A 15,000-nucleotide genomic window follows, 5' to 3' on the forward strand; every position below is an offset into this window, starting at 1 on the left:
AGAGAGAGAGAGAGAGAGAGAGAGAGAGAGAGAGAGATAATGAGGATGACACTGAACCAATTAGGTGGATGTCAGTGTGTATACAGGGCTGCCTGGTGCTAGTAAACTCACCACAGAGATAACACCAAGGCCAGCTCTGACAGCCAGCCAGAATGTGTAGGAGGAACGCAAGCACTCACATACACACACAGACACACACACACACACACACACACACACACACACACAGACTCACACACACACACACACACACAGACTCATACACACACACACACACACAGACACACACACACACACACACACATACACACACACATACACACACACACACACACACACACACACACACACACACACACACAGACTCATACACACACACACACACACAGACACACACACACACACACACAGACACACACTTACACACACACATACACACACACACAGACTCATACACACACACACACACACACACACAGACACACACACACACACACACACACATACACACACACACACACACACAGACTCATACACACACACACACACACAGACTCATACACACACACACACACACACACACACACACACACACACACACACACAGACTCATACACACACACACACACACACACATATAACCAGAGAGAGGTGTAGAACGTGTTGGGTGATCTGTAGGACCTGATGAAAATCCCCCAAAGTAAAATCTCACAATCTGGCCACTGAATATAGGATATATTGGTTCATCACATTTACTGTTTATTTACATGTTTATTGTACATACATCTACATAGAGTTCATTCAGAAAGTATTCAGACCCCTTGACCCTATAATGACATCATAATACCCCATAATGACATCATAATACCCCATAATGACATCACATTTTTTGCTAATTTATAAAAAACTAAAAACTGAAAAATCACATTTTCATATTTCATATTCAGTATTCTCATAAGTATTCAGACCCTTTACTTTGTTGAAGCACCTTTGGCAGTGATTACAGCCTCGAGTCTTCTTGGGTACGACGCTACCAGCTTGGCACACCTGTATTTGGGGAGTTTCTCCCCTTGTTCTCTGCAGATCCTCTCAAGCTCTGTCAGGTTGGATGGGGAGCGTTGCTTTCAGGTCTCTCCAGAGATGTTCGGGTCGGGTTCAAGTCCGGGCTCTGGCTGGGAAACTCAAGGACATTCAGAGACTTGTCTCGAAGCCACTCCTGCGTTGTCTTGGCTGTGTGCTTAGGTTGTTGTCCTGTTGGAAGGTGGAACTTCGCCCCAGTCTGTGGCCCTGAGCACTTTGGAGCAGGTTTTCATCCAGGATCTCTCTGTACTTTGCTCATGTTTCCTCGATCCTGACTAGTGCATACAAGCTATGTATCCTGACTAGTACACAGATGGAGAAATGCATGAGGTTATTGAAATGATATCATACTGTCTCATAGACATGCTATGTATCATGCCATTCAATGTTGAAATCCTGACGTGTGTGTGTGTGTGTGTGTGTGTGTGTGTGTGTGTGTGTGTGTGTGTGTGTGTGTGTGTGTGTGTGTGTGTGTGTGTGTGTGTGTGTGTGTTTCAGCTGAACGTCATCTTCCTGGGTATCGCCCTCTATAAGATGTTCCACCATACAGCTATCCTCAAACCAGACTCTGGGTGCCTGGACAACATCAAGTAAGTCTGTGTGTGTGTGTTTTGCATGTACACATGTCTGCGTGTATGTGTGTGTGTGTTCATGCTTTAGTCACTTGTAATAATGTCATTATTTTGTATCTATGTCATTATTTAGTCACTATGTCATTATGTCATTATTTAGTCACTAAGTCACTATGTCATTATTTAGTCATTATGTCATTATGTCATTATTTAGTCACTATGTCATTATTTCATTATTTAGTCACTATGTCACTATGTCATTATTTAGTCATTATGTCATTATTTAGTCACTATGTCATTATGTCATTATTTAGTCACTATGTCACTATGTCATTATTTAGTCACTATGTCATTATGTCATTATTTAGTCATTATGTCATTATGTCATTATTTAGTCACTATGTCATTATGTCATTATTTAGTCACTATGTCATTATTTAGTCATTATGTCATTATGTCATTATTTAGTCACTATGTCATTATGTCATTATTTAGTCACTATGTCACTATGTCATTATTTAGTCACTATGTCATTATGTCATTATTTAGTCACTATGTCATTATTTAGTCACTATGTCATTATGTCATTATTTAGTCACTATGTCATTATTTAGTCACTATGTCATTATGTCATTATTTAGTCACTATGTCATTATTTAGTCACTATGTCATTATTTAGTCACTATGTCATTATGTCATTATTTAGTCACTATGTCATTATGTCATTATGTCATTATGTCATTATTTAGTCACTATGTCATTATGTCATTATTTAGTCACTATGACATTATGTCATTATTTAGTCACTATGACATTATGTCATTATTTAGTCACTATGTCACTATGTCATTATTTAGTCACTATGTCATTATGTCATTATTTAGTCACTATGTCATTATGTCATTATTTAGTATCTATGTCATTATTTAGTATCTATGTCATTATTTAGTCACTATGTCATTATTTAGTCACTATGTCATTATTTAGTCACTATGTCATTATGTCATTATTTAGTATCTATGTCATTATTTAGTATCTATGTCATTATCTAGTATCTATATCTATTATTTAGTCACTATGCCATTATTTAGTCACTATGACATTATGTCATTATTTCGTCACTATATCATTATGTCATTATTTAGTCACTATGACATTATGTCATTATTTAGTCACTATGTCATTATGTCATTATTTAGTCACTATGACATTATGTCATTATTTAGTCACTATGTCATTATGTCATTATTTAGTATCTATGTCAATATTTAGTATCTATGTCATTATTTAGTCACTATGTCATTATGTCCACCATTCACTATGTCATTATTTAGTTACTATGTCATTATGTCATTATTTAGTATCTATGTCATTATTTAGTATCTATGTCATTATTTAGTTACTATGTCATTATGTCATTATTTCATCTATGTCATTATTTAGTTACTATGTCATTATTTCAGTTTTATTTATTATTTCATTATTTAGTTACTATGTCATTATGTCCACCATTCACTGTCATTATGTCATTATTTAGTTACTATGTCATTATTTCATTATTTAGTATCTATGTCATTATTTAGTATCTATGTCATTATTTAGTATCATTATTTCATTATTTAGTTACTATGTCATTATGTCCACCATTCACTGTCATTATGTCATTATTTAGTACTATGTCATTATGTCATTATTTAGTATCTATGTCATTATGTCATTATTTAGTCACTATGTCATTATTTAGTTACTATGTCATTATGTCCACCATTTACTGTATCTATGTCATTATTTAGTCACTATGTCATTATTTAGTCACTATGTCATTATGTCCACCATTCACTATGTCATTATTTGTCATTGTCATTATGTCATTATGTCTTTATGTCATTATTTAGTTACTATGTCATTATGTCATTATTTAGTCACTATGTCACTATGTCATTATTTAGTCACTATGTCATTATTTAGTTACTATTTATTATGTCATTATTTAGTCACTATGTCACTATGTCATTATTTAGTTACTATGTCATTATGTCCACCATTTATGTCATTATGTCATTATTTAGTCACTATGTCATTATGTCATTATTTAGTTATGTCATTATGTCATTATGTCATTATTTAGTTACTATGTCATTATGTCATTATTTAGTATCTATGTCATTATTTAGTCACTATGTCATTATTTAGTCACTATGTCATTATGTCCACCATTCACTATGTCATTATTTAGTTACTATTCATTATAGTCACTATTCACTATGTCATTATTTAGTTACTATGTCATTATAACCACCATTCACTATGTCATTATTTAGTTACTATGTCATTATTTAGTCACTATGTCATTATTTAGTATCTATGTCATTATTTAGTCACTATGTCATTATTTACCATTCACTATGTCATTATTTAGTATCTATGTCATTATTTAGTATCTATGTCATTACTTAGTATCTATGTCATTATTTAGTCACTATGTCATTATTTAGTTACTATGTCATTATGTCCACCATTCACTATGTCATTATTTAGTTACTATGTCATTATAACCACCATTCACTATGTCATTATTTAGTTACTATGTCATTATAACCACCATTCACTATGTCATTATTTAGTTACTATGTCATTATTTAGTTACTATGTCATTATTTAGTATCTATGTCATTATTTAGTCACTATGTCATTATTTAGTATCTATGTCATTATTTAGTATCTATGTCATTATTTAGTATCTATGTCATTACTTAGTATCTATGTCATTATTTAGTCACTATGTCATTATTTAGTCACTATGACATTATGTCATTATTTAGTCACTATGTCATTATTATGTCATTATTTAGTCACTATGACATTATGTCATTATTTAGTCCATTATTTATGTCATTATGTCATTATTTAGTTATGACATTATGTCATTATTTAGTCACTATGTCATTATGTCATTATTTAGTATCTATGTCATTATTTAGTATCTATGTCATTATTTAGTCACTATGTCATTATGTCCACCATTCACTATGTCATTATTTAGTTACTATGTCATTATGTCATTATTTAGTATCTATGTCATTATTTAGTATCTATGTCATTATTTAGTTACTATGTCATTATGTCATTATTTAGTATCTATGTCATTATTTAGTTACTATGTCATTATTTAGTCACTATTTCATTATTTCATTATTTAGTTACTATGTCATTATGTCCACCATTCACTGTCATTATGTCATTATTTAGTCACTATGTCATTATTTCATTATTTAGTATCTATGTCATTATTTAGTATCTATGTCATTATTTAGTATCTATGTCATTATTTAGTTACTATGTCATTATGTCCACCATTCACTATGTCATTATGTCATTATTTAGTATCTATGTCTTTATGTCATTATTTAGTATCTATGTCATTATGTCATTATTTAGTCACTATGTCATTATTTAGTTACTATGTCATTATGTCCACCATTTACTGTGTCATTATTTAGTCACTATGTCATTATTTAGTCACTATGTCATTATGTCCACCATTTACTATGTCATTATTTAGTCACTATGTCATTATGTCATTATGTCATTATGTCATTATTTAGTTACTATGTCATTATGCCATTATTTAGTCACTATGTCACTATGTCATTATTTAGTCACTATGTCATTATTTAGTTACTATGTCATTATGTCATTATTTAGTCACTATGTCACTATGTCATTATTTAGTTACTATGTCATTATGTCCACCATTCACTATGTCATTATGTCATTATTTAGTCACTATGTCATTATGTCATTATTTAGTCACTATGTCATTATGTCCACCATTCACTATGTCATTATTTAGTTACTATGTCATTATGTCATTATTTAGTATCTATGTCATTATTTAGTCACTATGTCATTATTTAGTTACTATGTCATTATGTCCACCATTCACTATGTCATTATTTATTTACTATGTCATTATAACCACCATTCACTATGTCATTATTTAGTTACTATGTCATTATAACCACCATTCACTATGTCATTATTTAGTTACTATGTCATTATTTAGTTACTATGTCATTATTTAGTATCTATGTCATTATTTAGTCACTATGTCATTATTTAGTATCTATGTCATTATTTAGTCACTATGTCATTATGTCCACCATTCACTATGTCATTATTTAGTCACTATGTCATTATTTAGTCACTATGTCATTATGTCCACCATTCACTATGTCATTATTTAGTTACTATGTCATTATTTCATTATTTAGTATCTATGTCATTATTTAGTTACTATGCCATTATTTAGTTACTATGTCATTATTTAGTTACTATGTCATTATTTAGTTACTATGCCATTATTTAGTTACTATGTCATTATGTCCACCATTCACTATGCCATTATTTAGTTACTATGTCATTATTTAGTTACTATGCCATTATTTAGTTACTATGTCATTATTTAGTTACTATGTCATTATTTAGTTACTATGTCATTATGTCCACCATTCACTATGCCATTATTTAGTTACTATGTCATTATTTAGTTACTATGTCATTATTTAGTTACTATGTCATTATTTAGTTACTATGTCATTATGTCCACCATTCACTATGTCATTATTTAGTTACTATGTCATTATTTAGTTACTATGTCATTATTTAGTTACTATGTCATTATGTCCACCATTCACTATGTCATTATTTAGTTACTATGTCATTATTTAGTTACTATGTCATTATGTCCACCATTCACTATGTCATTATGTCCACCATTCACTATGTCATTATTTAGTTACTATGTCATTATGTCCACCATTCACTATGTCATTATTTAGTTACTATGTCATTATTTAGTTACTATGTCAATATGTCCACCATTCACTATGTCATTATTTAGTTACTATGTCATTATGTCCACCATTCACTATGTCATTATTTAGTTACTATGTCATTATTTAGTTACTATGTCATTATTTAGTATCTATGTCATTATTTAGTCCACCATTACTATGTCATTATTTAGTTACTATGTCATTATAACCCATTCACTATGTCATTATTTAGTTACTATGTCATTATAACCACCATTCACTATGTCATTATTTAGTTACTATGTCATTATAACCACCATTCACTATGTCATTATTTAGTTACTATGTCATTATAACCACCATTCACTATGTCATTATTTAGTCACTATGTCATTATTTAGTCACTATGTCATTATTTAGTTACTATGTCATTATGTCCACCATTCACTATGTCATTATGTCCACCATTCACTATGTCATTATTTAGTTACTATGTCATTATTTAGTTACTATGTCACTATGTCATTATTTAGTTACTATGTCATTATGTCCACCATTCACTATGTCATTATTTAGTTACTATGTCATTATGTCATTATTTAGTTACTATGTCATTATGTCCACCATTCACTATGTCATTATTTAGTTACTATGTCACTATGTCATTATTTAGTTACTATGTCATTATAACCACCATTCACTATGTCATTATTTAGTTACTATGTCATTATAACCACCATTCACTATGTCATTATTTAGTTACTATGTCATTATGTCCACCATTCACTATGTCATTATTTAGTTACTATGTCATTATGTCCACCATTCACTATGTCATTATTTAGTTACTATGTCATTATGTCCACCATTCACTATGTCATTATTTAGTCACTATGTCATTATGTCATTATTTAGTTACTATGTCATTATAACCACCATTCACTATGTCACATCTCCTCACTAAAATATCTACATTGTGAAACAATATTTGTATCCCAAATGGCACCCTATTCCCTACGTAGTGCACTACTTTTGACCAGAGCCCTATGGCACTCTATTCCCTACGTAGTGCACTATATAGGGACCAGGGTACCATTTGGTACAGAGTGACTGTGTAATGACTGCAGTTGCCTGTTAGAACTCTGACTACAATCCAGTCAGAACTCTATTGGCAGAGTATGGCTGTCATAGGGCTTAGTTTAACTCAAACAATATGTCTGAGACTGAGGGTTGGGGGGGATAAGAGACCAGAGGGGATTAGATAGAGACAGAGAGGGGGGTTGGGAGGGGGATAAGAGACCAGGGGATTAGATAGAGACAGAGAGGGGGTTGGAGAGAGACCGAGAGAGAAAGAGACAGAGAGGGGGGTTGGAGAGAGACCGAGAGAGAAAGAGACAGAGAGGGGGTTGGAGAGAGACCGAGAGAGAAAGAGACAGAGAGGGGGTTGGAGAGAGACCGAGAGAGATAGAGACAGAGAGGGGTTGGAGAGAGACCGAGAGAGATAGAGACAGAGAGGGGGTTGGAGAGAGACCGAGAGAGAGAGAGAGACAGAGAGGGGGGTTGGAGAGAGACCGAGAGAGATAGAGACAGAGATGGGGGTTGGAGAGAGACCGAGAGAGAAAGAGACAGAGAGGGGGGTTGGAGAGAGACCGAAAGAGACAGAGAGAGAGACAGAGAGAGACAGACGGATAGAGACAGACAGAGAGACAGAGAGAGAGAAATACAGAGACAGACAGACAGACAGACAGACAGACAGACAGAGAGAGACATCCAGAGAGAGAGAGAGACATACCAAGAGAGAGAGACAGACAGAGAGAGACAGACAGACAGACAGACAGACAGACAGACAGACAGACAGACAGACAGACAGACAGACAGACAGACAGACAGACAGAGAAACAGACAGAGAAACAGACAGAGAAACAGACAGACAGAAACAGAGAGAGACCGACAGACATACTTCCTCAGATCATCTACTTATGTCTTGGCCGTTCTAGAAGGCCTCTCACTGACCTCTCACTGACCTCTCTCTCCTTCGTTTCGTTCCATGACACACAAACAGCCAATATGTGTCCCAAATGAGTTGCCCTATGGTCCCTGATCTAAAGTAGTGTACTATATAGGACATAGGTTTCCCTATGATCCCTGGTCTAAAGTAGTGCACTATGTAGGGAATAGATTGCCCTATAGTCCCTGGCCAAAAGTAGTGCACTATGTAGGGAATAGATTGCCCTATAGTCCCTGGCCAAAAGTAGTGCACTATGTAGGGAATAGATTTCCCTATAGTCCCTGGTCTAAAGTAGTGCACTATGTAGGGAATAGATTTCCCTATAGTCCCTGGTCTAAAGTAGTGCACTATGTAGGGAATAGATTTCCCTATAGTCCCTGGTCTAAAGTAGTGCACTATGTAGGGAATAGATTTCCCTATAGTCCCTGGTCTAAAGTAGTGCACTATGTAGGGAATAGATTTCCCTATAGTCCCTGGTCTAAAGTAGTGCACTATGTAGGGAATAGATTTCCCTATAGTCCCTGGTCTAAAGTAGTGCACTATGTAGGGAATAGATTTCCCTATAGTCCCTGGTCTAAAGTAGTGCACTATGTAGGGAATAGATTTCCCTATAGTCCCTAAAGTCTAAAGTAGTGCACTATGTAGGGAATAGATTTCCCTATAGTCCCTGGTCTAAAGTAGTGCACTATGTAGGGAATAGATTTCCCTATAGTCCCTGGTCTAAAGTAGTGCACTATGTCTAAAGGGAATAGATTTCCCTATAGTCCCTGGTCTAAAGTAGTGCACTATGTAGGGAATAGATTTCCCTATAGTCCCTGGTCTAAAGTAGTGCACTATGTAGGGAATAGATTTCCCTATAGTCCCTGGTCTAAAGTAGTGCACTATGTAGGGAATAGATTTCCCTATAATCCCTGGTCTAAAGTAGTGCACTATGTAGGGAATAGATTTCCCTATAGTCCCTGGTCTAAAGTAGTGCACTATATTTCCATTTGGGACACAGCCTGGGTGTTTGTGTGTGAAGCCAGAGTTTAGTTTAGTCACGTGCTGCTTCGAGCTGTGACAGATTGATTAAAGATAATACATAGTGTGACCAGTTCAAACCAGTTATAACTCTACACACAAAATGGTGCTGCAGCACACTACCACTGACTTTGCTGATCGCTACTTTACCGAGGAGGAAATGTTCTTGAGTTGAGTTTATAAACAGAGAGGCAGCACACATCTATCTGCCTGTTGGCGCGGCGCAGCACCTTGTGACGTGGTCTCCTTGTACTTCTTGTGTTGAGTTTATAAACAGAGAGGCAGCACACATCTATCTGCCTGTTGGCGCGGCGCAGCACCTTGTGACGTGGTCTCCTTGTACTTCTTGTGTTGAGTTTATAAACAGAGAGGCAGCACACATCTATCTGCCTGTTGGCGCGGCGCAGCACCTTGTGACGTGGTCTCCTTGTACTTCTTGTGTTGAGTTTATAAACAGAGAGGCAGCACACATCTATCTGCCTGTTGGCGCGGCGCAGCACCTTGTGACGTGGTCTCCTTGTACTTCTTGTGTTGAGTTTATAAACAGAGAGGCAGCACACATCTATCTGCCTGTTGGCGCGGCGCAGCACCTTGTGACGTGGTCTCCTTGTACTTCTTGTGTTGCTGACTGACTCGATAAATAAGAAATGTCTTACTCGATTTTTTATCATTTTCATTTGCTTGAGTTCATGATTTCATTCATTTTGGTTCATTTTTTTCATCGTTATACTTTATCTGTTATTTCTTTCTTTCTGTTTTTTTCTCTGTCTCTTTTTATTTATTTCAGCCATCATCTTTGTGTGGATTGGCTCTGGTAAGGCCACCGTCCAATCAGAATGCTTGTCTTGACTCAACGGACATTCCGATTGGTTCTCGTCACCTTTGTTGGTCTGTCTGTAGATTGTGTAGCACCCGCCTACTGCACTGCACTGAACTAGACCTCTCGACCACACCTGACTACCAGTGTGGACCTTGGTGGAAAAGACTGTTGTGTTTAGTTGTGAATATCAGTGTTAACCCTTAAAATACTTTGTGTCATTTGATCAGTAGAAGAGTGAACTGTGGGGTTATTATGAGGGAGGGAGGGAGGGAGGGAGGGAGGGAGGGAGGGAGGGAGGGAGAGGGAGGGAGGGAGGGAGGGAGATGGGAGGGGAGAGAGAGAGGGAGGGAGAGGAGAGAGAGAGAGCGAGAGAGAGGGAGGGAGGGAGAGAGAGGAGGGGAGGGAGGGAGGGAGGGAGGGAGGGAGGGAGGGAGGGAGGGAGGGAGGGAGGGAGGGAGGAGGGAGGAGACAATGGGAAGTTATGACTGAAGTAGAGATTTTGGTGATAGAGGGATGGGGAGAGAAAGATGGTTTGAGGGAGAGGAGAGGAGAGGGAGGGAGGAGAGGAGGAGAGGAGAGGAGAGGAGAGGAGAGGGAGGGGAGGGGAGAGGAGAGGAGAGGAGAGGAGAGGAGAGGAGAGGAGAGGAGAGGAGAGAGGAGAGGGAGAGGAGAGGAAGGAGAGGAGGGAGAGGAGAGGAGAGGAGGAGGGGAGGAGAGGAGAGGAGAGGAGAGGAGGAGGAGAGGAGAGGAGGGAGAGGAGGAGGGAGGAGAGGAGAGGGGAGAGGAGGGAGGGGAGGGGGAGAGGAGAGGGAGGGGAGAGGAGGGGAGGGAGGAGGAGGGAGGGAGGAGGGGGAGGGGAGGAGGAGGGAGAGGAGAGGGAGGAGGAGGAGGAGAGGAGAGGGAGAGGAGGGGAGGAGAGGAGAGGAGGGAGAGGAGGAGAGAGGAGGAGAGGAGAGGAGAGGAGAGGAGAGGAGAGGAGAGGAGAGGAGAGGAGAGGAGAGGAGAGGAGAGGGAGAGGGAGAGGAGAGGAGAGGAGAGGAGAGGGAGGGGAGAGGAGAGGAGAGGAGAGGAGAGGAGAGGAGAGGGGAGGAGAGGAGAGGAGGAGGGAGAGGAGAGAGAGGAGGGAGAGGAGAGGGGAGGGAGAGGAGAGGAGAGGAAAGGAGAGGAGGGAGAGGGGGGGAGGAGGGAGAGGAAGAGGAGGAGAGGAGAGAGGGAGACTAACCTTTATTGAAGAGGGTGTTCCAGTGGGATTTATTGTAAAGTCTCTCTACCTGAACAGTGTCATAGAGGATCACATCTAATCAATCACATCCCTACTGACTACCTCTCTCCACCTCTCTCTGTCATCTGTTTCTCTGTCTCTCCTTCCCTCTCTCGCTCTCTCTCTCTCTCTCTCTCCTTGCCTCTCTCTTCATCTGTTTCTCCCTCTCTACCTCTCTCTCTCTCTCTATCTCCACCTCTCTCTTTATCTCTGTCTCTCCTTCCCTCTCTCTCTCTGTCTCTCTCTCTCTCTCCTTGCCTCTCTCTTCATCTGTTTCTCCCTCTCTACCTCTCTCTCTCTCTCTCTCTCCACCTCTCTCTCTCTCTCCACCTCTCTCTTTATCTCTGTCTCTCCTTGCCTCTCTCTTCATCTGTTTCTCCCTCTCTACCTCTCTCTCTCTCCCTCTCTCCACCTCTCTCTGCCTCTCTCTCTCTCCCTCTCTCCACCTCTCTCTGCCTCTCTCTCTCTCCACCTCTCTTTCTCTCTCCACCTCTCTCTCTCTCCACCACGTCTCTCTCTCTCTCTCTCTCTCTCCACCTCTCTCTCACTCTCTCTCTCTCTCCACCACCTCTCTCTCTCTCTGAGTTACTGATCACAGCTCAGTCAGATTAACGGGGTCACAGATGTAGCGACGGACCACGACCACTGACCTTTATTGTCAAATGGCATTTTTAATGACCACACACACACACACACACACACACACACACACACACACACACACACACACACACACACACACACACACACACACACACACACATACACATACATTGTACACACTCAGCACTCTGGTCTTTGTCATAGTGACTCTCAGATACTTCCTCAGCTCAGTCATGTGATCACAGAGAGTTCTAAAAGGAGATTCTAAACTGTTACTAGTTTAGTTACATACAGTGGGGGGGAAAAGTATTTAGTCAGCCACCAATTGTTCAAGTTCTCCCACTTAAAAAGATGAGAGAGGCCTGTAATTTCCATCATAGGTACACTTCAACTATGACAGACAAAATGAGAAGAAAAAATCCAGAAAATCACACTGTAGGATTTTTTATGAATTTATTTGCAAATTATGGTGGAAAATAAGTATTTGGTCAATAACAAAAGTTTATCTCGATACTTTGTTATATACCCTTTGTTGGCAATGACAGATGTCAAACGTTTTCATACACTGTTGCTGGTATTTTGGCCCATTCCTCCATGCAGATCTCCTCTAGAGCAGTGCTGTTTTGGGGCTGTTGCTGGGCAACACAGACTTTCAACTACCTCCAAAGATTTTCTATGGGGTTGAGATCTGGAGACTGGCTAGGCCACTCCAGGACCTTGAAATGCTTCTTACGAAGCCACTCCTTCGTTGCCCGGGCGGTGTGTTTGGGATCATTGTCATGCTGAAAGACCCAGCCACGAATCATCTACAATGCCCTTGCTGATGGAAGAAGGTTTTCACTCAAAATCTCACGATACATGGCCCCATTCATTCTTTCCTTTACATGTATCAGTCGTCCTGGTCTCTTTGCAGAAAAACAGCCCCAAAGCATGATGTTTCCACCCCCATGCTTCACAGTAGGTATGGTGTTCTTTGGATGCAACTCAGCATTCTTTGTCCTCCAAACATGACGAGTTGATATTTTTTCTCTCATTTTGTCTGTCATAGTTGAAGTGTACCTATGATGAAAATTACAGGCCTCTCTCATCTTTTTAAGTGGGAGAACTTGCACAATTGGTGGCTGACTAAATACTTTTTTGCCCCACTGTATACTAGTTTAGTTACACAAACTAGTTTAGTTACATTTACTAGTTTAGTTGGAACCAGTTGATCCTAGTCATTATCCCTTCCATTGCTATTGTGTTCATTAGTACGCTAACAGTGACCTTTCACCTTGTGGAACGCTAACGAGATGACCTCTGTCCTCCTCTCCGTCTGTAGATAGTGGGTAATGTAATCCATACACTGAATCACCTCCCTCCGTCTCGTCCCACACTCCTCCGTCTCTGCTTTCTCGTCCTCCTCTCCTCTCCTCTAGATTGTGTGTGATATCTGTCATAGATCTACTCTGTCTGCTGGGTCTGACCTCTCTCTCTCACTCCTCCCCCCACCCCTCTCTCTCTCTCTCTCTCCCTACCCTATCTCCTCTCCTGTCCTCTCTCTCTATCTCTCCCTCCTCTCTCTCTATCTCTGTCTCTCTCTCCCTCCCCTATCTCCTCTCCTGTCCTCTCTCTCTATCTCTCCCTCCTCTCTCTCTCCTCCTCTCTCTATCTATCTCTCCCTCCTCCTCCTCTATCTCTCCTCTATCTTTCCCTCCTCTCTCTCTCTCTCTCTCTCTCTCTCTCCTCCTCCTCTTCTATCTTTCCTCCTCTCTCTCTCTCTCTCCTCCTCCTCCTCCTCCTCCTCCTCCTCCTCCTCCTCCTCCTCCCTCTCTCTCTCTCCTCCTCCTCTCCTCCTCCTCTCTCTCTCTCTCTCCTCCTCTCTCTCTCCCTCCTCCTCTCTCTCCTCTCTGTCCCTCCTCTCTCCTCTCTCTCCCTCCTCCTCTCTCTCTCCTCTCTCTCCCTCCTCTCTCTCTATCTCTCCCTCCTCTCTCTCTCCTCCTCTCTCTATCTATCTCTCCCTCCTCCTCCTCTATCTCTCCTCTATCTCTCCCTCTCTCTCTCTCTCTCTCTCCTCCTCCTCCTCTACCTTTCCTCCTCTCTCCTCCTCCTCCTCTCTCTCTCTCTCTCTCTTCTCCTCCTCCTCCTCCTCCTCCTCCTCTCTCTCTCTCTCCTCCTCCTCCTCTCTCTCTCTCCTCTCTCTCTCTCTCTCTCCTCCTCCTCTCTCTCTCCTCTCCTCCTCCTCTCTCTCTCTCCTCCTCTCTCTCTCCTCTCTCTCCCTCCCTCTCTCTCTCCCTCTCTCTCTCTCCTCTCTCTCTCCTCCTCCTTCTCTCTCTCTCTCTCTCTCTCTCTCTCTCCTCCTCCTCCCTCTCTCCTCTCTCCCTCCTCTCTCTCTCTCTCCTCCTCTCTCTCCTCCTCTAGATCGTGGGTGATTGGTCATAGCTCTCCTCTGTCTGTTGGGTCTGACCTGGGCGTTTGGTCTGATGTATATCAATCCAGTGATCATGGCCTACCTGTTCACCATCTTCAACTCCCTACAGGGCATGTTCATATTCATCTTCCACTGCATACTACAGAAGAAGGTAACTCACACACACACACACACACACTCACAGACACAGACACACACAGACACACACACACAGACACACACACACACTCACACACTCTCTCTCTCTCTCCCACTCCACACTCTCTCTCTCTCACACACTCCTCTCTCTCTCTCCCTCTCTCCTCCTCTCTCTCTCTCCCTCCTCCTCTCTCTCTCTCTCTCCCTCCTCTCTCTCTCTCACCTCCACACTCTCTCTCCTCTCTCTCTCCTCCTCCTCCCTCCTCCTCTC

The 15,000-nt window shown here is 40.0% G+C and overlaps 1 protein-coding gene across 1 annotated transcript in view; it reads left to right on the forward strand.

Annotated features, from left to right (window-relative positions):
• The window catches only part of adgrl3.1 (adhesion G protein-coupled receptor L3.1), a 373,511-nt gene that overhangs the window by 344,884 nt on the left and 13,627 nt on the right, over positions 1-15,000 (forward strand). Inside the window, 3 exon segments of the mRNA XM_065003524.1 lie at positions 1,579-1,670; positions 14,582-14,596; positions 14,598-14,742. Of these exon segments, the coding sequence (XP_064859596.1) occupies positions 1,579-1,670; positions 14,582-14,596; positions 14,598-14,742 (252 nt within the window).

Source organism: Oncorhynchus nerka, linkage group LG18 (genome assembly GCF_034236695.1).
Source record: "Oncorhynchus nerka isolate Pitt River linkage group LG18, Oner_Uvic_2.0, whole genome shotgun sequence".
Lineage (NCBI taxonomy): Eukaryota > Metazoa > Chordata > Actinopteri > Salmoniformes > Salmonidae > Oncorhynchus > Oncorhynchus nerka.